At 35.9% G+C, this 26,007-nt stretch overlaps 1 protein-coding gene across 5 annotated transcripts in view; it reads left to right on the top strand.

The window, feature by feature from the left end:
- KCNN2 (potassium calcium-activated channel subfamily N member 2) overlaps positions 1 to 25,713 on the top strand; it is a 68,778-nt gene extending 43,065 nt beyond the window's left edge. For 4 of the 5 annotated variants that reach the window (XM_068175958.1, XM_068175959.1, XM_068175960.1 and 1 more), the window contains 5 exons: positions 3,176 to 3,317; positions 16,145 to 16,255; positions 18,758 to 18,885; positions 23,477 to 23,546; positions 25,384 to 25,713. In XM_068175958.1, coding sequence (XP_068032059.1) covers positions 3,176 to 3,317; positions 16,145 to 16,255; positions 18,758 to 18,885; positions 23,477 to 23,546; positions 25,384 to 25,671 — 739 coding nt within the window. In that variant the 3' untranslated portion in view covers positions 25,672 to 25,713. Of the gene's footprint in view, positions 1 to 3,175; positions 3,318 to 16,144; positions 16,256 to 18,757; positions 18,886 to 23,476; positions 23,547 to 23,767; positions 24,164 to 25,383 lie in introns of those variants that run through there. The other variant, XM_068175961.1, reaches the window with a different exon arrangement.
- Positions 25,714 to 26,007: the final 294 nt, after the last annotated feature.

Genomic DNA, 26,007 nt, shown 5'->3' with positions numbered 1-26,007 from the left:
TTTTTTGAGGACTTCTGGTAACTTGTAGTGCCACACATTAGAGATGCTCTTATAGAAAAACATGAGAATGTTTATGAGAATGTTTAAATTCTGCTGTGATTATTTTGCTATTCCCTGCATAAATGGAGAAGTTCACTTTTTGATGCTGGGTTAACTTTGAAATCATGTCTAAAGGCAGTGGGTTGATTTCTTTCCCCTTCCTCAAAACAAAGTAATTTTAAATAACCCTGGTGTTAATTTTTAGCCATTTCCATGACTGCACAAATAAGATTCAGCAATACTACTTTCTTAAGATATTTATTTTCCTGCTTTGATACAGATATAATAATAATTTTTTACCTGATTGTGGACACAGAGTAGCAGAAGACTGTCCTGGCTTTGCTGGTTGAGGCTTGAGTCCCAAGTGATAGTGGTGACTAGTGACTTAGTAAAGTACTTGGAAATCTCTGCTGACACAGCTGTAATCTTATGAAAATCCAAAGCATGTAGACATGTACCAGAACTGCTAACCACAGAGATTCAAAAATCTGAAGTGAGATAACAAAATATACGAGACAAGATTAAACCACCTTCTTAAAAGTGTGGCAAAGAAATTATAGGATTATCATGAGTGTGGATACCCTTTTATACTGTCTCAATTGTACTTGGAGATTTTTAATCTGAGAAATCAGCCCTTCAACTTTCCATGTACAGTTGTAAAAGAAAAAGTTTTTTTTTTTTTTTTTTAAATATTAAATTAGGCAACTTAGGTAATTTTCATGCTTTACTGTGCTTGAGCAGTTGCAGCAATAGTTAGGACATGAAATAGCCTTTGTTTCTTAATGACAGTAAATTCAATAATAAGTACTACTGATGATTTTTAAATTAAGCATGCAACATTTGATTGCTGAGCTGTAGCCTTACAATCATAACGAGGTGAAATACTCTGAGTAGGAAATTCAGGAGACCTGATCTAACAAGATGGAAACATTTAAACAGGTCCTTGAATTGTGCTAACAAATATTGATGCAGATAACTTTAATGAATAGTTCATCAAGGGAACCATAATTGTCTCCATGTCTCCAATGAAACTTGAAAAACTTCTGCTGTGCCTTTTAAAATTTATGTCAATTTTTTTAAAGAACTTATGTGTAGGTTGGCTTGTATGTTTTCTGACATGGGAAAAGTAAGATAAGCGGATAAAGGCTCCCATTATCCCTTCCCCATGTTGTTCAAGACTTAAGAAAGTAGTTTTGATATTCCTTATGGGTTATTTATTTCTGGAACTTAGTGAGCTGTCTTTGAATGTTCTGTTTTCAGTCATATGAAGCATGGAAATGACCAGGTTCAAAATCCAAAGGGAGACATGAAAGAAATGTATTATAAATATTTATGTGGGTATTTATTAATATTTGCCTGAATTGCTAACATTAGAATGTATTGTAGCTTTAGTACCCTTCTGTGAAGCTCATCCAGACCCTACGGATCATATCTCTTACTTGATACTCTGCAGGGGTTAGCATGATAGGTACACAGGCTTTCTTCTTGCCTCCTGGATGGGACAACTGTGTTTCTCTCTCTGTATCCATATATTTATTTCACAGCTGTTACTTGCCACTTTTGTTAAGTGGTGACTAAAATCCCTATCATTTAGTGTAGTCTAGAAAAATAAACTGTGTCAGATTGTGTTTTGCTATATGCAAAGCTCTGTGGTGGTTTTAACTCGCTTAGCTGTTGTGGTTATCATTGTTTATGTCCTTAGGACCTCCACATGTGGGCTTTTACTACATTTTTCTAGGTTTTGTTCTAGGCAAAACAGAAAAACTTGCATTAAGTATGTGAGAGACAACACTGACACCAGGAAAGAGGAAAATCCAGGTGAAGTGTGGAACAGACTTGATTGGAGTGATTGCTGTGGTCTCTGGTAGTCAAAGAGCTTTTATGTTGTTGTAAGCATCAGAGCATAGTGGGACTTTGAAGATAGTATTTTGCAGAAATTTATGGTGAATATCTTACAAGTGTGAGAACAGGAAATTTCCTGAGAGTGCCTGTGTGCTTGCTCTGCATTCTTGGTTCGTCACAGAGAATGCAGTCTAGAAAGGAAGGAAACAGTAGCAGTTATTTCAGTTGTGAGAAGCAGGTTGTTTACGGATTTGTGAACTCATTAAATAAATGGCCCTCTGTGACCCCCTGTAAGACACAGATTTAGGGACTGGCTAAAAAAATACTCTTGGGGAATCTAACAGCATTTAGTTAACCTGAGGCTTCACAGCAGCTGCAGGGGTGATTGCAAGCTTGAGTCTGCAGTGGCTGCTGCAGATAGTCTCTATGGCAGAGCTGCCCTGTCCAGGAAGCAAAATTCCACCCTACTTTAGGCTATTAGGCATTTTTTTCCCTACCACAGAGTGAGTGGTGACAACAGGTCTTTAAACATAAAATGTATCTTCACCTTCTATTCGGTATATGTGTCGTGTGAAGATAAGATTATTAATCTGAACTTGGCAGTTTTTGGAAGGGAAAAATGAACATATTCTACTACAATACTGAAACTGAGTCAAGAAATGGCACATCATGAAATTTCTCATAATAGCTGACTAAACACTAAAGGGAGTTTCTGCTATATTTAAGGTAAACATCTTTTGATGATGAGAATTACAGTGGCATACTTTATTATTTATCTTGAACTTGTAGAATGTGAGGGAAAACCATAGGTTGTCTAAGTCAGCATGTGTTAGTTTAGGATTGTATTTCTGATCATAGAGTTGCATTCAGGCCAAGGAGATGAAGATGTACTCTGCTGTCTGGTTGTGCACACAACCTGTTCTGACTCTCATATTAGCCTCAGACCACAGCAACTGTGATATTCTGTTGTCTTATGCTACTGCAGAGTATTACCAGGACTTGTACCCCTGGTGAAGAGATTATGTTTAAAACAAAGCTATTTCTGCTACTTTGCAATAATAACCAAATACTGAATTACAAACCATTTCTACTACTGATATTATTTTCATACCTTCTGATTCATTACTGCTCATTTAATTGTATTTCAATTATATTTAATTCCTTACAGCTGCTTTTAAAATGAGATTGTATACAAAAATGGTTGTATGGACCAGTTAATGCATTTTTTTTTCTGAGAGAAAAATAATTTAGCAAATGTTTTCATGGTAAAGAATTGTTTTCTTCTTCTTTTCAGATACCATGACCAACAGGATGTTACTAGCAATTTCCTTGGAGCAATGTGGTTGATTTCAATAACTTTTCTATCCATTGGATATGGGGATATGGTACCAAATACATACTGTGGAAAAGGGGTCTGTTTACTTACTGGAATCATGGTGAGTGAATTTGTTAATTGAATATGAGATTTTGTTTGCTGTTAATTAATTTGAAATTAAGCCCAAAACTTTTGGTAGTCATAATGAAATATTTATCTGCTGTATTGTAGAGTGTATGCTTAATCAGACCATACCCATAGTCTCTCATTCCTAGTAATGAAATGGAGTTTTCTTCTTCTTCTTTAGGCAGAAATTAGTAGCTGTGTAATGAAATATGGAGAAACAACTTGCATCCTGACATAATTCATAGCTTCAGAAATCTCAGTAAAGTTTTTCATTAAATGTTAAGGTATCATATCATCTTGATCATCTTTGGGCATGTGTAATTGGAGCAGTACTAATAACGGATCTTCAGTTATGAATTTTGTTTCTTAAAATGAATCACAAAGGGACATAATGGTGGCTAAACTCTTAAAACTCTTTAGTTGGAGCATAGTTTTCTACTCTATTTCTTACAAGTCTAATAACATATTGTTCATAGTAGTCCATTGCCAGAAGTGGAATTATGTTATGCAATTTGCACAGTAAGACCTTTTGCTACCATTGATACTATGCAGCAATTGTTAGGTCATGCATGCTCAATATATATTTATTAATTGTATTTCATGTCTGGTTTTAATTTTTTGTACTGCACCATTTGGTCAAAGTTGGGCAGGGAGTAAGGCAATGTATTGTAATGTTGGGAAAATTTAGGCATGTCTACGGTAAATTAGATGTAAACAAATTCTGGACTCTGCCATTCTTATTTGTACCAGCTTCTGTGTAAATGTCCCTGTGAATGAGAAAGGCTGAATGAATGTCATCATATATGTACTGTATACAACAATAAGATACATACTTGCTTCTGAATTTTTGCCATTGATTATAGGCAATGCAGTCCCAATATCTGCCTCTGGTAAAACAGCTATATTGAGATTATGGCTGAAAGCAAATGGTATCAAAATGTTGCCCCTTTTGAGCAGATAGGTCAATAGAATATTTGTTTATAATAAGTTTACATTTTATGTCCAGAGGGGAAAAAAGGCTTTTTTTCTTTGTTTTGGTTTTTGGGTTTTTTGGGGTTTTTTTTTTGGTAATGTTTAAGGATTTTATTTACAAATGCTTAATTAAAAAAAAAAGAAAACTGATAGGTTTCAGTTTATTGACCTTTATTGATAAAGATTGATAAAGATTTCCAGTATATTTTGTAAAAGGTGGTAAATGCGTATCTCCTTAAATACAGAGTTTGCAGTGGAGTTGAAAGGTGCAGGCTAAAAGCAGAGGAATGACTGACAGGGCTTTTTTAAAGGCTATTGGCTGAGCTCAAATCTGCCATCTTCTGGGGTATTTGCCTTTACTCCTTTCTGTGTTGGATATTGATACCAGACAAAACAATATGTGGTCATAAATTCACTAGGGAAAGGGACAGAGAAGCTGTATTTATTGCCACCTTGCAGGGCAGGGATTGCAGAATGAGGACAGAGCCCTCATACAAAGTCACTTCCATTGCTTCCATGGAAAACTCAAGTATGGATTTATACATATCGTTTTCACATGTTGGCATCTCTTTTTCACAACTGGTAGACATGTAAAATGTGTGGATGATACCTTCATATCTCTGATAGGGTTTTTTTAATGAATGCAAGATCTGCAGCTGCTTTGGAAGAGCAAAGGCTCCAATCAGGATGTCATGGTAATGAATTTGGGATAAACATCTTCAGAGACAGAAAGCATTCTTAACAGAAAAAAACTAGCCAAGTAGCTGCTGTTATGATAGGTAAAACAATAGAAAGCCCAACCACTAATTACATTAAAGTAATGTTTGAGATAAAAAAACAAAAAAACAGGGAGCAATGGGAAGAAGTCAGATGCTGGAATTACTCTGGGTTTTTTGGGGCTTGTGTTTTGTTTTGTAAAGTTTTGTTTTTATAAAGGACCTGAGGAATATGAAGTATGGCACAGTAAATATAATAATGAACTCTCTTCTAGCCTTACCTGTAATACCAAAAAGCTTACAGGTCTTCAATATCATTCTTTAAAACCAATTACTCTTCTGAAACTTGTACAGTAACTAATTAATATTTGTTGTGGAAAACATAAATTCCTTAAAGAACAGACCTAGTGATTTTTATTTCAATGGGAGCAATCGATGATCTAATTAAAAGACACACAAAGGTAATTGTTGAATGGATGTCGTAAAATAAACCCTTATTTTTGGTTTTAAGAGGTAAATGTAATTCCCTAGCATCCGAAGCAGCAAATGCATCGGATTAGTGCGATCAATGCCAAATACTGCTGAGTGTTTGTTTTTGGGTAAGGTCCCTATTAAAAAGGATGGAAGGGGGGATAAACAGAAATACCTGTGAATACAAGAGCAGTTACACAGCCAACTGAAGAGTTAATATTGGCTTTGTGGAACTGGTAGCCCAAGGAAGCCTACTTTGGTGTCTTGATCCCTATGAAGGAAAAACCCTATCTTCCCACTTCTGCCTCAGGAATTGCTTTCTGTGCAATGAAAATGGGAGTGCTCAGGCTGAGCTCTGCCTTGTACTCCAGCCTGGAAAAAGGACTTTGTGCAGTCTGCTGGTGGTATCAAGTTGTGTTGGTGATTGAAATTTTAACTACTGCTGTCTTGGGTCACTGGTGTAAAGTGGCGTCTTTTAAATTCTACAAATGCACACTGCTGGAAAAGAGGAGAATCTTTACACATATTCAGATTACACCAAAAGGAAAAATGTCTTTAGAATTGTTGAGAGTAAGATAGCAAAGAAATTTGATTAATGTATTAGAGAAATTGGGAAAAAATTAAAAAAAAAAAAAAAACCAAAAAAACAACAAAAAAACCCACAAAACCACCCTGTGAACCAAAAAGGCAAACAATTAAAAACTAAGAACAATTTACATTATGATCTTGCAAAGCACTTAAATATATGAAACTTTCATAAAAATACTGACACGGCATGTTACAGAGAAGGGCAAATGCAGAGATGTTTTCAGTCAAGCAAGTGAAACTGAACTGGATGCCTCAATTCAATTAGCAATCTGTGTTTTTCCAATGAGACTTTACTAGGCAGCAGTAGTAGACTGTGGGCCAGGTGGACTATAAATCCAGAGCAAATGTATCCTCTGGCCCCTGTGTACATTAGGTAGGTCTGCAATAGTGTGTAAGATGGATACATATATAGCTGCTCTGATTGTTCTCAGAATAGGAGAGGAAATAGGGAGACCTATGGCATCTTTGCCATGCCATGCAGCTTGTCGGTGTGCTGTATTTGCATGTGTTTTATGCCTACTGAAGCTGCCATGCCTGGTTGTCAGTGCCCACCCAGGCAGATCTCTCAGATGCCATCAGCGAGGTGATCTCAGCTACAGGTAGAACGCCTTCCTTGTATGGTTTCTTAGTGGAACTGCTTGTGTAGGCAGTACTTCAACTTTCTTAATGGCTTTTTGCATCTAGGGCCTTGGAGTGGTTTGCAAAATTTTCCCTGCTTTATAAGAAGATTAATGAAGTTAGCAATAATTTAAAGAAGGTCAGTAGAATTCATAAGGAGGAGTGTGAGAAGATATGGAAAGATGAATAATTATGGATTGTGAGATGAATAACTTTTGCAGACCCTTGTAAGCTTCTGCAGTTACACAAGATAAAACTATGACAATCAATTCTTCTGACTGCAAATACCTGTCACAATTTTAAGATTTTTTTTTCTTTTAGATCCAGCATTATGTGGTGAGGTGGTGCATTTATTGTATGATGCAAAATTTATGATGCAGAATCTTCCTGCAAAGCCACTCACCAACAGTTAGAAGCAGATATGTGGGCCAAACCTATGTTGCTACAAATAAAATGGATGAATTGCAATTGTCCTGTCACAAGATGCAGTTGGTTGGGTATAGCTTGATGAATTTTGCTTTAAATGAAATTGATGTTATTTCAAGTGTCTGCTTTGTTAATGTGAAAATTTTACTTCTCTTGTTGAAATGAACTTCAAAGAGATTATTAGGCCTGGATAAAAAACAAATAAATAATGAAAGTTTCTTAAGTGTATACAATAGCTGTGGACAAGATTCAAGTTTTCCTTGCAAAAATTTTAAGTGGCATCTTTTAGCTACAGTATTTGAAGATCACTCATGTAGATGAAGTAGTCATATTACAGTAGATGCAATGAAGTCAGTGTGTACAATCTGGATTTAGGGATAATAGTTTTTATTAGTTCCAAATGGTGAATCAAAAATTAATAAGATCTCATTTTAAATCTTCACATGCTGAAGGTTTTAATGTCCTTTGGAAGTCTGCATTTATTTCACAGTTTCTTTGCTATGAACCATGAAAAAAGTGATGAGGATGAGGTGTTTCTGCTATAAGAGCAGAGAACTCTTCATCTAAGGCTTAATTGTGATGTTTGTGCAAATGGTAATTGTGGACTGCCTGGTCTTACCAAAAATACAGAGAACTGTCTAAAATAGCAACATGGCACATAGAGTAGCAGTTTCTAACTGTCTTATTTTTTGTTGGTAGCAAAATCTGAACTGTGTTATTTTTGAAATTTAATAGTTGCTAGATTGTAAGAAAAAAGAGGTGAAAAACAAGTAGATTCTAACTGCACAGTTAACATTGTCTGCATGTCTTCTGCGATGAGTCCTGAAAAAGAGAAAAATAATGTAAACTTATGTAAGTTAAATAAGGTAAAATATGGAAATTATTTTATAGAACTTCATGGGTAATGTACAAAAGGGTCATAAATTATTGTGCATAATAATGCCTAAAATGTGTGATCTTATGAAAACTTCTGTTCACATTGTTTAATTGTGTAGTGTGTCAGAGAAACATAATGATTTAAAAAAATACTGAAATGTATTTTGAATTACACTCTAAAAGCTGAAAAGGTATGATCAATTCAAGTTAAAGCACTGTGGTGCATTGTTCTGTGGATAAGAAGATATCTCAAACATCTAGAACACTGCTCAGTTTTTACTTCTCGGAGAGTACAGAAAATATGAAAAGCTTTTAGTGTGAATTGATAGCATCTTGGGTCCATGTCTCAGATATATGTTAGAATATAATTCGGTAGATTCTGATAATTTAGTAAGAAATATAAGTGACATCAGGATTTAGAACAGACTGTATTTGTTCCTTCTATCACAGTACAACCTAAGAAGACAATGTATTGAGCAGAAATTTTATATGGAGAAGACAGTTAATGATGCCTGCATTCTTAGGGGTAAAGCTATTAAAAGTTGGGCTGCTGAGAAATTTGTCAGCTCCTCTACTATTGTTGTTCCAACACAACAAATTGCAAAAATGGTAACTTTTGTAGGGAATAAAGGTAGTTTGGGATTATTTTATGTCTGTGCCTTGTTGGAATGAAATTTCTAGCTGAAGTAATGAATCATAAATTATCAAAATCAAGTTGAGAGGCTTTAAAACATGATCCCTGAAGTAGTGGTTAAGAGGGAATTAATCTGAAAGGTGAGACAATGACAAAGATTCTACTCCATTTGAGTAAACAACACCTCTTGAAAGGTTTCACCATCTTTCAAAACTAGAAAAATTAAGGGAAAAAAACTTTTCCAGAAGGTCTTTAGTTTGTACCAGTAGAGCAGGGAAGTCTCTGAAGTGTCAAGAGGACACAGGAATTTTTTCTCACTAAGATCTAGTTATGGATGCATTTCAGCAAATTAAAAGGCAATTAGTTCCTGGCTGGAATGAGAAGCAGTTGTCTCATGCTATCGTGGTTTACATAGGTATGACTAGAGCTGATGACTGTTGCAGTGTAACTTATATTATCTGAGAAAATATTATTTCATTTGCAATAACCTTAGATTTAATACAACAGTTTTCATATACTTTTACACATATTCTCTTGAAACTTTTGTATTTACAACACTGGTAAAGAACAAGAACATAACTAGTAGGTTTCATCCTGAATTATTAAAGTGATGTTTCCCATCAGCCTTATAGGCTGTTAAGCCTGGTCATTTAAGGAAATCAACCCTTGCTCAGCAAAAAGTTTTTTATGCATTTTGGGATGAACTGTCCAGGGGTGTTTTAGCTATTATGACCACTGAAGGTTTACCAGAAGCCCAGTCATCAGGGCATATTCAATTGTCAGGGTTCTCTGACAGCCTGCAGTCATTAACACTACATTCATTAAAACTACAGTCATTTATAGGTTCCTCTGTAGAAGAAATGCTGTCTTCATGTTATAAATCATTATGTCCTATGCTGTCCCACATGTCTCTCCTAGTACCCAGCTTTCATTTCTCAAGAAGTTTACTTCACCTTCACTTATGGCTACCCATTCGATGTGTGACATCATTAAATCAATTTCACATTTATATATATACATCATTTTAATGGTCTTCATAGTTTTTATTTTCACAACATTGCTAAAAACCTTATGGACTAGTTAGAGGTAAACAAACCTGCTCATCTACTCTTATATAGATCAGAAATTTAAATGTTGCAATAAAATTCTAGATGTGATGCAAACAAACTCCATTGAAGACAATAGTAGCCAGGCAAATACTGAATACATGAAAGTATAAATAATGCAAAGGTTTTTTAGATCACCCTTTGGCAAGATAGCATAGTTGTTGTCCTATTACTCATTATAAAATAAGTAGTAAAATCAGTCTTGCAAGGTTCTGCATCTCTCCCAGTAAACAGTGACAAATGGAAACCCACAATTATACAGCATCATTTCCCTAGCCTCTGTCTGTATTGTTTTGGAGAGGTTTTTTTTTACTTCAAGCAACATTTTAAATTTTTTTCCCCCCTTCCTTGGTGGTCATGTATGTCCACCTTTGAGAGAGCCAAATGAACAAAATGCCTGTTTAAATTCTTACAGGATTTTCATTTTATGCAGAGCAGCAGGAGGAATGTTGTGCCTTTTCTGGTGCAGAGCTAAATTTCCCACCAAAACCATATGTCTGCAAAGTGCACCTTCTCTCTCCCTCAGTGGATCCCAAGAGAAGTGAGCAAGAAATGTGGCAACTGCCTTCTTTCAGCTACAGGCAAGTATAGCAGGACATTTTTGTGACACCTACACGACTTAAGATTGCACTTCACTTCCAGTCCAGTATCAATCAAAGATGCCAGGTGACTTTCAACAGAGACAGTGATACACAGTGTTGCTTCCCTTCTCACCAACAGCACCTTCCAGGTTGTTGCAGGAGTGACTCAATAGTCTTGTAAAGGTATTTCAAAACCTTATGAAAAAAGTACCAAGTGACAATGCCTGAGGCATTTACTTAGAGCACTACAGGGTTTCTCTACTGACCAAATGCTGCTTTCAGTTCTAACTGAAAATGCAGCCAGTGCTAAGATTTATTTGCCTTAGATAAACCCTTGGTTGAAGAGTTGAAAGCACTTCTCTGGCTGTCAGTAAAACTGAGCCTTGACAAGAATGTTAGATGTGCATGCTAGACTGCACATGAAGTCTGAACCCTGCAGTTTTGCAATCACTGTCTTGTAGCAGTGTGAACCTTCAGTCTTAGCACTTGTGAGAGGTAGTAAAGACATGGTCTTAATCCAGATTCCATACCCACATTTTCGTTGTGTGCTGTGGGAAACACCAGCTTTTCCCTCCAGCTGCCATGTCTGTGTCAGATGTGGTTTACTGTAATGTAAAATCCCCTGTAGTAACTTTTAGTTAGTCAGCTTTGATATGGTGATTCTGCTCATATCAGCAGAAAGCTCAGTGTGGATTGCAAAAGTGAAGAGGATAGAGGATTGTGATTGGACAAAAAGCATGGCATGTAGTCAGCTGGCATGTAGTAAGTATATTAATGAGTAACTTTGGCAAGGAAGAAAAAGGGAAATTCAGGTCTAGTATGATGTATATGCTATAACTGGGTAATACAGACCTGATCCTATTGATACCAGTACTATATAAAGAGAATAGAAATACATGGTCCAAATTACTGATGAGTATAGCATTTCCATAGAGCAAATAGAATGAGAAACAATGAGGAATTATGTAGGATTGGTAAAAGTGATCTTGGCATACCAAAATCTGATGTACCTTCACTGGTTTTGCTAGGCTTTATAGTAAGTAAAATCCTAAACAAAGAAGGGGAAAGTTTTTAAAGAAAACTATATATTAGATTTATATGTCTCTAGGGAGCTTTTACTAAGTAAATAGGTGATGCAAAGAATCTTGTCTGAAAGATCTTGCTAGAGCTGAAATCCATGAGGAGTCATAAAATACTGCAACTGAGGGCAAATGCTCTGTATAAAATGCCACAGAGAAGAGACTACATCAACACAGAGCAGAATAACATTGTAAGAATCACAGGCAAAGAAAATAACCATTGCAGCAATCTCGGATGTGTCTAAGACATAGTTTGCTTTGATAAAGCAGTTGAAAGGAGACTTGCAAGAATTCAGAAGAAAGTGCCAAGAGAGAGACTGTGCGGAAAATATGGAAAGTTGTAATTTATGATGCCTGAAAGTAAAGTGAAAAACAACACCAAGTAATAGTCATGCTTTTTTCTCAGGGTCATGTTTAAGCTAAATTCATGTCATGTTCAGTTGCTAAATTTGAAGTATAACTTAAAATACAATTAATTTCATCTTTCTTCTCTTTTCCTTGTCAAATAGCATGGGCTTGACATTAATGTCTGATGACATTATTTTATCCCCCTCAATTTAATCCATCCTTCCATTCATTTTTTTAAAGTGTCAGTCATCATTTAGGCTCATGTAACAAAGAAAATTATTATCCTGCTAGCGTTTAAAAACTGCCTAACCATATATGAGTAAAATGCCAACATACACTTCCACTTACATTTCTATCAGGGAAACTCAGTTTGTATTCTAGGCATCAAAGAGGGCTAGAAAGGAGAATGGCTTTCACAGACTTGCAACCTGCATGAGCATTTGAACTTCAGGTGTCATTCTTTGTCCTTAACAGGAATAGTATATTAAGAATTAAAGACACAAAGAATGTCTTCGAGTTGCTTGCAGTCACATCAAATTGTTTTCATAAAGGACAACAGCTAAATAGATTGACAATCAAGGCAAGTTCTGTCCTGTGTAAATGGTTGTGAACCGTATGCTAAAGGTTGTACTGCTCATAAATGCAAATTCTTCATCACCATCAGAGATCTGATGCCACTGTAAAGTCCAGAGTTTTTTTACTCAGCTGGAAGATTGTGAATATGTTTATTTTCAGACTTCTTGCTTTTATTGTAGACAAATATGCTACACTTCATATCAAGCAAGAAATATTGTGTGTTCAAGATGAAATTCATGTGCTTCATCTTCTGATCCTTGCAAACAGGAAGTAGGCATTACTCGGCTCATCAGCGGGTGTCCTAATCTTTCCTGTTCTTCAATCTGTGATCTTTAAGAGCTTCTCATGTTTTAGTGGATAATTTCATTCAGTTTGTACATGCTTTCTGGAAAACAGAAGAGTTCAGGTATCAGAATCAGCTTTTAAAATGGGTGGTTGCTGGCAAATACTTGATCACAGAGTACTTGAACACCATCAAATTAATGAATGGTTAATTCTGTTTTTACCTGTTTCCACTAAGTAGGAGCAGATGAACAATGTAGTCAAACCTTAGCCTTGGCTTGATCAATTTGCTTACACTGCACATGTTGTAATAATTTCTGTCCTAGGTGCCCTTAAAATCAGGCTGCTTACCAAGCCAAAATAAACTGTAATAATTCTGTAATGCAGGAGATGGTCAGGCAGCTGATTAAGGAGTGTGAACTCCACATAGAATTGATTAATGCTTTGATACCTGAAAATATATATGGTCCTGCCTTTTTAATTTTCTTCATTTTACATATAATTCTCCTGAACAAGAGCTTGAAGCAATGATTTATTTTATTATTTGCTTCAAAACTGGATAAAAATAATGATGTTGAAAATTAATGCAGTAATCAAATATAAGACTTTGTAGAATTTTATTCCCTAGAAAATCTGTCCTGCAGATGAAATAATTATTGTGCTTTTATTTAGTTTGAGTAATTTTAATAAATAAGTAGCTGATGCATTGCATAGTACTGATACAACAAACTGGGCATATAAGCTGACCTACTGATTTTCCTACGAATCCAGCATATTCAAAAAACGTGGCAAGTATCATGCACACAATGCTACCATTTTTTAAAGTAACTGTATTTCCTCCATTCAATTTCTGCAATTTTGAATAATTATCACTTTATTAATATTTTTAAAGATGCTGAGCTCTTTAGGGGAGCCATGTAATACTGCAGATTGGTGTAACATTAATCAGCATCTTGTAGTTTAAGTGGAATTTTAGTCATTGTTGTAAGCTGCTATGAGTGATTATTTTTCCTTCACAGTACTGTGAAATGTAAACATGCAGGTAGTATAATACTTCCTACTTCTGGAGAAACACTAGAAGAACTCATGTTCATGTCCTGAGATTCCATCATATACCACAAAACCAAGGGGTTTAAACTGAATACCTTGCCATCACAATAAGCTGTTCTGGAGATGAGGAAGATAGCAGTGCACATACACCGTGGAGGTGGTTGTCATTGCTCACCAGTGACAGTATGGTGACACTGCAGGCGGTATGTTTTATGTGAGACATAAAACTCCTATTTTTGGCAGCATTTGGCCCTTACAGCTGCTGTGCCACATTGAAAAGCATGGGACTCAATCACAAAGGCTGGAATGATTTTGCCTCAAACTAAGCTCTTTTGCCTGCCACCACTCCTCTAGCCTTTTTGAGGGGGATTGGGAAAGAACCATCTAGTATTTCTCTGCCCCAGTAAATTGGCTTAAACAGGTGGTTTTTGCCAGTGGGGTCTGTATTAATAAGCTCATTTCCATTCTAGCTTTCTTGGTGTGAGCAGGCAGAACTCCAGTTATGTCATTAAATCAATATCTGGCCCTGGTTTTCCTGATATACTGAATCAAAAGATGTCTCCTTTTCCTTAATTTCCTTGCTATTATATGGGGTAATTTATTAATTTATTTGCCTACAGAGAAGTCTTCTGCATATTAGCATTTCCCTCGACAGGAAGAAGACCTAAAGAGCACTGTCTGTTTTCTCGAGAGGTAGGATGTGTTAGAGCATCTATTGCCTTGTCCTCTTCTCAGTGGAGGCTCAGTGGGCTTTTGGAGTGTTTAGCCTTAAGTTGTATGGGCTGTATTCTTTCTTTTATACTGTTAACGGGGTCTAGAGAAGCAGAAGAACTTTTCGCACCATTTTGACTCAAGGAGAGAGCAAAACTTCAAGTAAATTCTTGTGACGTCTATCGTCACAAGACTGGACAACAGAGAGGTAGAGAAAAAGGCTTAGTATTGAGGACAGGAAAGAAGCAGGAAATGCAGCAAAATTATGATGGACTCATTTGAAGGAATGCTGAGAGCTGTTGAAGATGAAAGATGAGAATTAATTGGAGAAAATGAGAGGAGAATTGGATGGATTTTTTTTGAATAATCTACTAGGGAAATAGAGAAATTATTAATTGAAGGTTTTCACAGAATTCATTGTATGCCTCAGTAAGTAAATGGAGAGACAAATCCAGTTTTTTAAGGACTCTATGTGGAAAAGGGGTTTCCAATGAGTTAATTTATTTTGCACTCTCTGTGTTTTTATTAATGGATTTTGTATTTTGAAAGCTAAATTCTGAGATTTCTTCTGGATTTTCTGGAGAGGGTAAGGCAGTTATAGATGTGGGGAATAGAAAATAAATTTATGGGAGAAATACAGAATGACTGGAAGAAAGCTCTGTGAATCAAAATGTGCTAAGCTTCAGTGAGAAGCAATGAGAGATTGCTTTATATTGAAGAGTAACTGACAGAAGTAAACAAGAGATAGATTGGAATGAACCTGCCAGTTAAATGTAGCCTCGTATATTTAATGAGATATTTATACTTTTTTTAAAAAAGAAGCTGTAAAAATTTGTTTATTAAAACAAAATATTAAGGCAGCAGAATTTACAAATAGTGTAAATGATAACCTCTCGATGTATAAAATTGACACTGTTTATTACCTGGCTCATTTTAGCGTCCTTTCTGTTTCACCTGCCCCATAAAGAAGCGTTTGAATTTGTGATGCTGATAAAGCCACTGTCATTCCAAAGAGACAGGCACCTTCTGGAATTTGCCTGTTGTGCACATGCATGTCCATGTGTATACATGCATGTGCATACATATACACAGCACAAATTAGAAAATTAGTATTTTCTCTGTCCAAGTTTTGAAGATATGGTCCTGTGTATATGTTCTATTTTATATGGTAATGAGATAAGCAGAAATAATATAGGAAAAGATCACTGAAGGATTCAGAACAGCATGAAAATATACTAAAGTGATTAAATACTAATCTTACTATTATTTTTAGGCCCTGCAGAAAATCCTAAGAAACTTTTGTTTTTTTTGTGTGTGTGTGCTAAATACTAATCTAATCTTATTTCCTCTTTAACAGTTGTTGTAACCTTGAGAAAATTTTTAAGAGCAGGGTACTCTGTTACTGGGTTTAAAAAGTTGTTTTTATCACCCCCTTTGTTTATGCATTAGAAATGGGATATGTTCAAATTTTCACCCCCTGCAGGAAAAAAACAAAACAAAAAAACAAACAAACAAACAAAAAAAAAAAAAAAAAAAAACAAAACAAAAAAAAACCCCAGAACTTTCAAGTGATTCTGCTCACTATTTTGGTGCCTTAATAATTTACCAGCCTGTAAATACTAACTTGTTATAGTACTCTGAAATGAAACAGCTGTAGCATGTTCACTGTATTTACCTGGGATGAATCACCTGGTGCCTGCCACACTTCTACAGGAAAGGAGAAACTTCCTCTAAAAACTCTGCAAAATGCAGTAGTAACATCTTGGGGGTTTGTTTTATTGTTTTCAGGGTGCTGGGTGCACTGCACTGGTGGTAGCTGTGGTGGCAAGGAAGTTAGAACTTACCAAAGCTGAAAAACATGTGCATAATTTCATGATGGACACCCAGCTAACTAAAAGAGTAAGTCATACTTTATATTCACAGCTGAAAAGGAATACTGTGTATTAATTTATTTCTGCATTTGTTTTTAACTAGTCTCCTGATTGGTATCCTTGCTGAACTTTATCATGGGTATTGTTTTGAAAGATTAGAAATTGGATGCCTTGAGTTTTTCTTTAAATTGAGGGCAACTGCAAGTTGTCAGCAAATTTTAAGTATTTGTATAGAATATTGTATAGAGGGCCCTTGTATCTGGAAGGTATTTGATGTTAATTAGTTAATTAGCAGTTAAGTGCTGTAAAAGTAAACTATTGTGTTAAACCAAAAGTTTTTGTACGGTATATGAAAATATATTTATTTTTTATAGCTAAAATAGGTGAAATGACAGATAAAAACAAAAATTTCAAGCTATGAGAAATGTTCTTAAGAAAACAGCATATGTTTTCATGTGTTGACAACATATGAACAGCAACAGTGAGGCAGTCTTTCCAACTGCTTTTTGTACACAACGCATGGTTTATTTAGTGGTACACAGTACTGAAGTACTCTGAAAGATATTTGTACATATTATTTTTAGAAGAGACTATTTTTCACAAAATAAGAATTGTTGGTATTTATAGAAATATTTTAAATGAAAGATTTGCAGCAAACAAGGCAATACAAATTCTTTGCTGAAATAAAACAGGTCAGTGATGAGGGAACAAGAAAATGAGTAGTAGCTGTACAGTCCACTCAACTCGTTCAGTCTTGATTACTGAGAAGAGCCAGTATGGAGACAAAGGTCACAATAATCACAACTCAGCAGAGCTCAGCAGAGTTTTTCCTTACTGGTGGGTGCAGAGGGACGTCAATGCTCAAGATGGAGACAGTAGTTCTGCTCCAGACAAGGAGGAGGGTGGCTGCCCCAGCACAGCTCCATGCAGCACTGCAGCACTGCACTGCCACGGGTCTTGTGCTGCAGAGAGCCCTGTCCTATCTCCACATGCTGTGTTTCTCAGAGCGCTGCTCTGGCTGTGCTAACTCTCATTTCTGTGCTGCTCACGACTAACAGCCTGTATCTCCTCTAAGGAGTCACACCAGGGAAAGACTAAGGATGATTGGGAAGACAGTTCTTATATAGGTATAAAGGGTGTCTGACAAGGTATCTTTCTGAGCTTGTTGATTTACATTCCTACTGCAGTCAGTTAAGGTGTTGTTGATAATAGACCACAGAAAACAATTTGTCTCTTCCTAACACAGTTCTTTTTCTAGTGTTATCTGACAGCTGAGCCCAAAATGTGTCTCAGAGATTGGCCAGATTTTGAGTCTTGTCTTTATTTATTTATGCATTTTGAAGTTTATTTTGTTCATCTATTCTTTATATAAATATCAGTCTAATACTTCATCCAGGTGATGCTTTCAGAGCTTTAGCTTGTGAAACTCAAAGCACGTGAAAAGTGAGCCGAGCAAACAAATCTGAGATGCACATCAGATCACAAATCATGCTGATGCTGGGAGCTTTCCTCACAACCTGATGGTAGCCATACCTTGTGGAAGTGCAAGGGCTACTTAGGGATTGTGAGGAGGTCTCTAAACCATGGTTGTGCTTTCAGTGAAGATAGGAGAAGGTTCTCCAACACTTAGAGGTGCAAGGTAGGGGGGCCTGTTGCTGGGCCAAGCTATTGCATGACATTCCTGCAATGTCTAAGCTGTTGACTTAGCTCTGACACTGCAGTTACTGGCATGATGTAAAGCTGGAGGGAGAGAAAATAAAGGTGAATAATTAGGACAATTTTTATTTCCAAGTAACCTAGTCATTCAGCCATTAATCAACATTGCATTCAAATTATTTGTATTTTTTAAGCATTCTTGAAAATTTTGGAGGGCCTAATAAGAGAACTAATAATAGTAGGTACTCTTAACATTTTATGGAAAGCCAAATTAAAAAAAAAAGTCAAAGCACTTTTAAAATAGAATTCTGCCCACATTAATTGACAACATATTTGTTCATCTTCTTGGAGAATGTTAAAAAAGAAACAAGTATAAAAACTAAATGCCACCCAAAAAAAAAAAAAAAAAAGAGACAAAGTGAGTGCTCAAACAGCTCTGGAATTTTTAAAGACCATTAAATTGCTAAGAGAATTAAGAAGTGATAACCATAGAACAAGAAAGAGAGAAATGTTATGGTCCTATTGAATACACTTAATTAAACATACAGATAATGCATTAGTATTTTCTCCTTGTAATTTATATTGCCATAAACACCAAACAGTTCCAACTCTTTGAAGAGGGAAAATTATTCCTGGATGCAAAAATGTTTGATCTGAACATCACATCTATATGAAAAGGAAACTGCTCAGCAGTCCCCTTAATCCAGTTGTTGCTTTCTTCCCTCAGTGCTGCAGCTTCCTGAGGTACCCACTTCCCACAGTTAAGACAGCATTGCAAAAGCTTTAGGAAGAGTTAATAACAGAAAAGTGAAAACATAAGATTATACTACTTTTGTCAGCCTGTTTTTTTTTTTTTTTTCCTTTTATTAAACAGGTGAAAAATGCAGCGGCCAATGTACTCAGGGAAACATGGTTAATTTATAAAAACACAAAGCTGGTTAAAAAAATAGACCATGCAAAAGTAAGGAAACATCAACGCAAATTCTTGCAAGCTATTCATCAGTAAGTACTATTTTGCTTTCTTTTTCCTCCCAAGGTGTTTTCTCTGTTAGTTTCCTTATCTCTCAGTCACTCTTAGTCCCATCCTGACCCCTTTCTCCTCTCCCCTCACCATTCCTTTCCCTTCACAGAAGATTGTTCTGGAGGTTTATTTTCTTTCAGAGTAAGACAAAGATAGCCATTTACTGTATTATCTGTTTACAATAAAATAAAAAGGTACACTGGCAATTTATGTCCATATAAACTGGTCAATGTTTTTTGGACGTTTCCCATGCTTCTTGACTTATCAAAAGTTTTTTTGTTCTATGCCACTGAGACCATCCTTTGTTTTTATGCATTTTCTTCCAGGTAGAAAGATGCGAACTACAATAGAGAGAAGGAAATTTAAAAAAAAATTCTTTATAGTAGATGTTTTAATATTTTAAAATCAGAGTGATGTGATGTGATAGAAGAGAGTATGTATGTAGTGTTTGATGAAAAGAATATTAATCAAGTATCATTTATTGGCCCACCAGCACTTAGTTGCCTCTCTCCACGGTATATTCTCAGTGCATAAGATCAAATGTTGGTATGTCAGCTACAACCCCTGCTATCTGTTCTAGAAAATGGGACTGTATGCCAGTAGGTGAGACCATTGAGCACCTCTGGCATTATTCAAATGAGTGCTTCCCCTCTACTTGAGAGTCTGAAAACAAGCCTGAGACCTAAAACTGGTGGTAGGATTAAGCTGTGCTGTGATATTGCCAAACTACAAGTATTTAGCTAAAATTTGCAGTATGTATTTGTCATAAAGCATATCCAAATGAGCAGAATTGCACAATGGTTACTATTCCTGAACTACATGAGAGGGAAAAAAACTCAGGAACCTTTTGTCCTCAGGAACCAGAATTCTTTTGAGGAATGGTCAGTCAATGTTTGTCTGTTCTATTTGTTATCCCTATTCAGCCTGAGGCAGCCATTTGTATAGCCTATGAAGATAGTTCTCATGAGTTACAGGGTTGAAGTAGATAAGTTTAATTTCAAACTGATGGTTTCATAACTTTTGAGTGTAGGCCTGTGCCTGAGACAACCAGTGAAGAGATGTGAGGGAAGCATCCATGATGAAAAGAACATCTATGTAGCATCTTACAGGAAAGACTGTAAGCAAAGGCCAGGTTTACTCATTTCCTATTAGTAAATTTAGACTAACAATCATTCTCTCTTTCATAGTTTTAGAACAGTAGGTGGCTAAGCTTAAGCTATGAAGTACTCTGTAAACCTTGATTACTGTATTACATTTAGCAAACTTGCAGGTTTAAATGTTACTGTGTCATTGTGGAGATACTTTGAGGAATAAACCGACAACAGAAGTTGAGGCATTTTTATGTGAATATGAAAGTATAAGTACAAAGTATATTTTTACAAAGTATAAAATTATAATGTATACAAAGTATATTTTTATATAGTAGTTTGTCCATCCTGCTTAGCTTAAAGCATTGGGAGGTGGAGGGGAGTGGCAGGGGTTCTGGGAAGAGGATAGCATGTCATGTGCATCCTTGCTGGACTTTAATCCTTGATTGCAAAGGTTGTTCCTTAACATTTTAACTTTACTATTTATTTTATGTGTGTGTGTGTGTGTGTTTGTATGTCTGTGTGTGTATGAGCACATATGTTCAGAAAAGAATCTAAAAAGCACAGCAGGCTCGATCTCCAGCTTTTTTTATCATTCAAACTCAGTAGAACTTTTCAGGATATAAAGTGTGTTCTGCAACTCCCTTAAAATTAAGTATATCAGGTGGAGGGAAGAAGGTGGCATCAGTAATTTTTTCCTAGGTGTGACAGCTAGATTGTGCAACTATCTTAATAATTTCTCTCTATTTTTTACCACTTCGCACTAAAGCTCCAAAACTTTTGTATTCAGGAAAACAAACAAAAGATAATTTTTTCAATATGCTGAAGAATGCACCGTGAATGAAAATATTGCACTAGCAGTTTGCTTTCTTCATGTAGCTGATTAGATGGATGCAAATTAATTTTTCATCCCTTTGCATCTTTGCACTTTTGCTCAAGTGGCTTACATTTTCCATCTTTCCAGAGTCTTAGGTTTTGTTTGATCCCCCTCCTTTACCTTCCAACCATTTCACTGGAGACAAAATAAAAAGAGTGGCATTTCAGGACCAATTTCATAAAAGAAACCAGTCTAGATCATGATAACAGTCATGGTCACAGCTCTGAAATTTGTTCAGCTGGTCTAGGTGTTCTGCTTCTCATGCACATTAGATAAGATGAAGGTAAAACCATAAAAAGGTGTGTTATGTATTGTATATGTAGATATTGTATATATAGATAAGAAAATCTACAGATGATAGTTAATGGGAAGGCTTGAAGATACTGCAGATTCCTTCATCATGAATGCGAGTCAGACTCCTCCTCAGGCAACTACTGATCAAAAGTAGCAACTCCCTAGGACTTTCCTTCTGCTGAATCGAGCCCCCTGTGCTCATTTGGTTGTTTTAGTATATTTTACACTTTGTTTTCTTTTGTTTTGTCTTTTTTTCAACAAAATGAAAATAGAGCTCGGAAGTAAGTTGTATAAGCTGTTCCTTTCTAAACCTGCAGAATTTACCACTGTCTGCATGCAAAAAATAGAGTTTTTATTTGTGATCTTCAGTGGTCTGATTGCTGCCATGGAAATGCGATCCAGAATCATGATCTTTTTCTGTGATAAGTGAAGTTCATAAAATCAAAATTTTATCTTAATGGATTATACTAAGAAAGTCTGTTGGTTTTCTTTAAATCCGGCTGCTGCAGCTAAAGACTTGCCATATCCTTACATTCTTACAGCTTGTGGTAGGTGTTGGGTTGGTTACTATGAAGAATTATCATGTTAGTGTCAACTGGTACTTGTAGTGCTACAATAATAATGCACTTCTTGGAATTTTAAAATTAAAATACTGATTGTCAAACAGATGAGTCAATGAATCTTAAGAAAAGCAGAAAGCACATATTCTGCAAATAATTTGAGAGAATGGTCACCAAAACACTGGGGTTTTCATTCTCCAGTGAAATAATTTCCTTTGAATAATTCTGTTCTGACACTGTGATGATGTAATTCTGTACCTCGGAGACTCCTATATATTTTTTTGCTTTAGAAAAACTCCACCTTGTAGCCTCTGAAAACACCACTCCTACTGTTTGCTTCTATGTTGTGCTCTGAAAGAAGCTTCCAGGGGAAGAAGAGCATATGGCATTCCAGTTACTAGCTCCTGGAATGCCAGTTTTATGTGATCAGTTCATTTCTACCTTAACAGAGTTATTTCCGTTTATATTTTAAAGATATTTTTAAATTATATTTCACTCTCCACAACTTACTTTCTCATACCGGTTAGCCTAAATATGAAAGGAATTGCTTGTAAACCAAAGACATGAAAGAAACTTCCTGGGTTTGGACTACCTTCAAGGTTTTCTTTAAACTAGCTTTCTGGGTAATACCATCACTGAAAAATGGGCAGAGAATGCATTAACAACCCACGTGTCACAAAATGCTGCCAAACTTACTTCCATTTAACAGCTAACCAAATTGTTATTTTGGTTGGCCCTTGGCAGACTAGTAGACTGAAGTGGTATCTTATCACACATTGTTTATAAATTGATATGCTGGTTTTGCAAAACCCTATTTCTTGCTCTGGAACACCCAGAAAAGTCATTGAAAGTCCAGGTATGGGTCTATTATGAGATGTTGAACAAATGAATAATACTTAAGGGAGAAATTGTGTCGATGTGAAAATCAAATCTAAAAACCACTCCTCTAGTAAGCAATCTGGAAAACATGGGGTTCATATCAGAGAATGTATAAGAAGGATCATGTATCTTGCCAAAAATGTGCATAACCAACAATAATGCAGATAGGTACGTATCAAAGAAGAAAATGTACCCTTGCTGCTTCTTTCATAGTTTTTCAATGCTGTAGTTTAAATAGTGCTTTGAAAAAGAATGATGTAAATTTAAAATGTAATCATATTTAGATTCATAAATTATCTGAAAAAAACCAAATGTATTGGCAAGCATGTTGGTTATTTAGCTGCTGGTCTGATGGAAGTTCTGTTTAAAGTAAGGAGAAACTCACTTATCACTGTATGTTCATCAGGTTCCAACACCTGCTAACCCAATCCATTTCCGACAGAACAGGGCTAATACCTGTATCTAGTCATGTAGGCATGGGAAGATTCTTGATTACTACAACAATAATGAGAAAAAAACGTTGTTCTATGTTTCTTCCTATATCTACTTGTCACGATACTGAGGCTTTGAGGAATGTTTTGGCTTTCTTTCATGTAGTCTGGATAAATTGTTATCTTCTTTTTTGAATTCAACTTTGACCATGGCAAATGGTATTCTCAAGGACATCACATTTCCTTGCTCTTTCCTTTTTTGCGGTGTTGAAGAAGCATGCTTCTCATTGTAGCAGGCACATGAAAGATTCTGACTCTACACAAAGTAGTCAAGGCATTGTCCGTGCAGTTCTTTGCTCTTGTAAGTTTTGTGCATGCTCTCTAGAAATCCTAGTATGACCTCATACAAAGAAAAGAATTTGACTTAAAATTCCACTTTTTAGATTAAGAAGTGTAAAAATGGAACAAAGGAAACTGAATGATCAAGCCAACACTTTGGTGGACCTGGCAAAGGTTAGTAGGCAGTTACTGTTGTTTCGACATTCATCCTTTCAAAATGAACAGTTTTTAAGTGAAAATGTTATGCATTATATGGGCAAATATTGTTAACAAGGTGTTATATGTAGCAAATGAAAATTTGTGTGTGTTTTGTGGTAGCACCTACATCCTGAAAAAGAACCCTGATGAAAGTTTGAATGTGCCATTTTTTTTTTTTTTTTGTACATTTGAAAAAGACTTCACAATTGAGAGGCTGATCCTGAGAGCTCCTGAGCTGACTGCAGAGGTCATGGTAAATGCTGAACTGTGAGCAGGCTGTAGTGGTGTAGTGCTGTGAAGTAAGAAGATTTGCCATGTGGTGATAGTGACTGTGCCATGATAAACCATAGTAAATAGCCTCTAGACTGGAGATAGAGGTTCTGGATTCCTGTTCCTGTTGTCTTATGCAGCAGTAACTTTGGACAAGTAAATTCAGATCTGCATTTATTTAAGTTTTTATAATGAATAATAGCTGCCTGTTTTGATAATATATCATAAGGCTTTTAAAATCTTTTTTAAACCATTTGAATTGAAGTAAAAGAGGCTATTCAATTGCGAGCTGCTTGTTTGTTGTTGCTAGTATTTTTTATAAATATTTAGTTATTATAAACTAGAAAGCTAGAGGTCTGAGCTGATAGCATTTTGGATTTCTCATTAAACCTTAATATTTAACAGTTACTGTGAGCTTAATTTGAGGCTACATTAGAAGCATTAGTGGGCTTTTCCTAAGGGTTTCTTGTGCACCTCTTCATTTACCTCAAAATCCTCTCAATTTCAAATACATCAAAGCAAAGATTAAACTCTTAAGTGTTCATTCCCCTCTTGCTTTACAGAACCACTTGACAACTTCAGGTGAAAATACAATTTGGACTAATGCTTTTGGCAGCTAATAAGGACTTTTAATATACTATTTTGTGCAGACTACTTCACTTTCAAGTGTTATGCTAGCATCCTAAAACAGGAGGCAGAGCAATAGGTTATAACACACCTGATACTGAAGTGGTTTGCACTTCAGGCAGTCATTCAGTTAATTTGCCTTTCCTCTGGATTGTTCATAAATTTCAACTGATTTTTCTGCTGAATTACATCCAGTTTTGACTGTAGTTTAAACAATCTGAAGCCTCAGTCTATAAGAGGCAGACATTCAGCCATTATTTTTTAACCAAGTCTCTATGGAACAATACATTTCAGATTACATTTTTACTGACCATTGTGTCATTTTAAAGTACACTATGTATTTGCTGTATTCCAGCAGTGTTTTATAGAGGCCGGATAGATTGGAGAGTGCAAAAGTAGAAAATTATACGATTGAGTTTTGACTCCTTGCACTACTTTTCAAAAACAATCCACTCAACTCCTCTTACTGCCAATTCAAGAAAATCTACTCAGTTTAAGGAGCAGGCCAGTGAACAACATTTGTGCTCTGCTTAGAAGAATGAAAGTATTTAAAACCAGAATCAAGAGCACTTAAGGATGGAGCACATCAGTGGAGCCTTCAGTCCCCTGGTGGCTTACACTGACTGTTCAAAAAGCTTAGCCTGGTACATTCCCAAGCATCCAAATTTCCAACAAGGGTCTGGTCTTTACTTGGTTTCAACTTTGACATCTAAAGTGCTACTAAAAGGCATTATGTTTCTGCTCAAGAAATCTAATAGAAAATTTAGTCTACTGTAATTTAATCTACAGGGAAAATTATTTCACAAAACTAGATATTATAATACTCATATCCTGTTTTACAAACCCTTGTAGAGTTGTTCTTGTTACAATACTTGTGAGGTCTCTCTAAACCTTACTTACATCCTTCTACTTTCAGACTCAAAACATCATGTATGACATGATTTCTGACTTAAATGAAAGAAGTGAAGATTTTGAGAAGAGAATTGTTACTCTGGAAACTAAACTGGAAACTTTAATTGGTAGCATTCAAGCGCTTCCTGGACTGATTAGCCAGACAATCAGCCAGCAACAGAGGGAATTCCTCGAGGCTCAGATACAAAATTACGATAAGCATGTTGCCTACAGTGCTGAACGATCACGATCTTTGTCAAGAAGAAGGAGATCATCCTCCACAGCACCACCAACTTCATCAGAGAGTAGCTAGAAGAGAATAAGTTAACCGCAAAATAAAGACTTTTTGCCATCATATGGTCAATATTTTAGCTTTTATTGTAAAGCCCTATGGTTCTAGCCAGCGTTATCTGGGTTCTGATGTCAGAATCCTGGAAACCTGAACACATTTTAGGCCAAAATGAGTGAAAACTCTCTTTTTTTCCCCCCTCCTCCTCTCAGATGCACAGTGAATGCACCTAGTTTTGCTATATTAGTTTGTTCTTCCTGTAATTTCACTTTTTTTCATGCACTTCAAACAAGCTTTACTACTACAAAACATAATCTAATCTAATAATGTTAATTTCTGCACATAGTTACTTGATTACTT

Source organism: Anomalospiza imberbis, chromosome Z (assembly GCF_031753505.1).
Source record: "Anomalospiza imberbis isolate Cuckoo-Finch-1a 21T00152 chromosome Z, ASM3175350v1, whole genome shotgun sequence".
NCBI classification, from domain to species: Eukaryota; Metazoa; Chordata; class Aves; order Passeriformes; family Viduidae; genus Anomalospiza; species Anomalospiza imberbis.
Note: the sequence above shows the minus strand (reverse complement) of the source record. Positions and strands in the feature narration are given on the sequence as shown.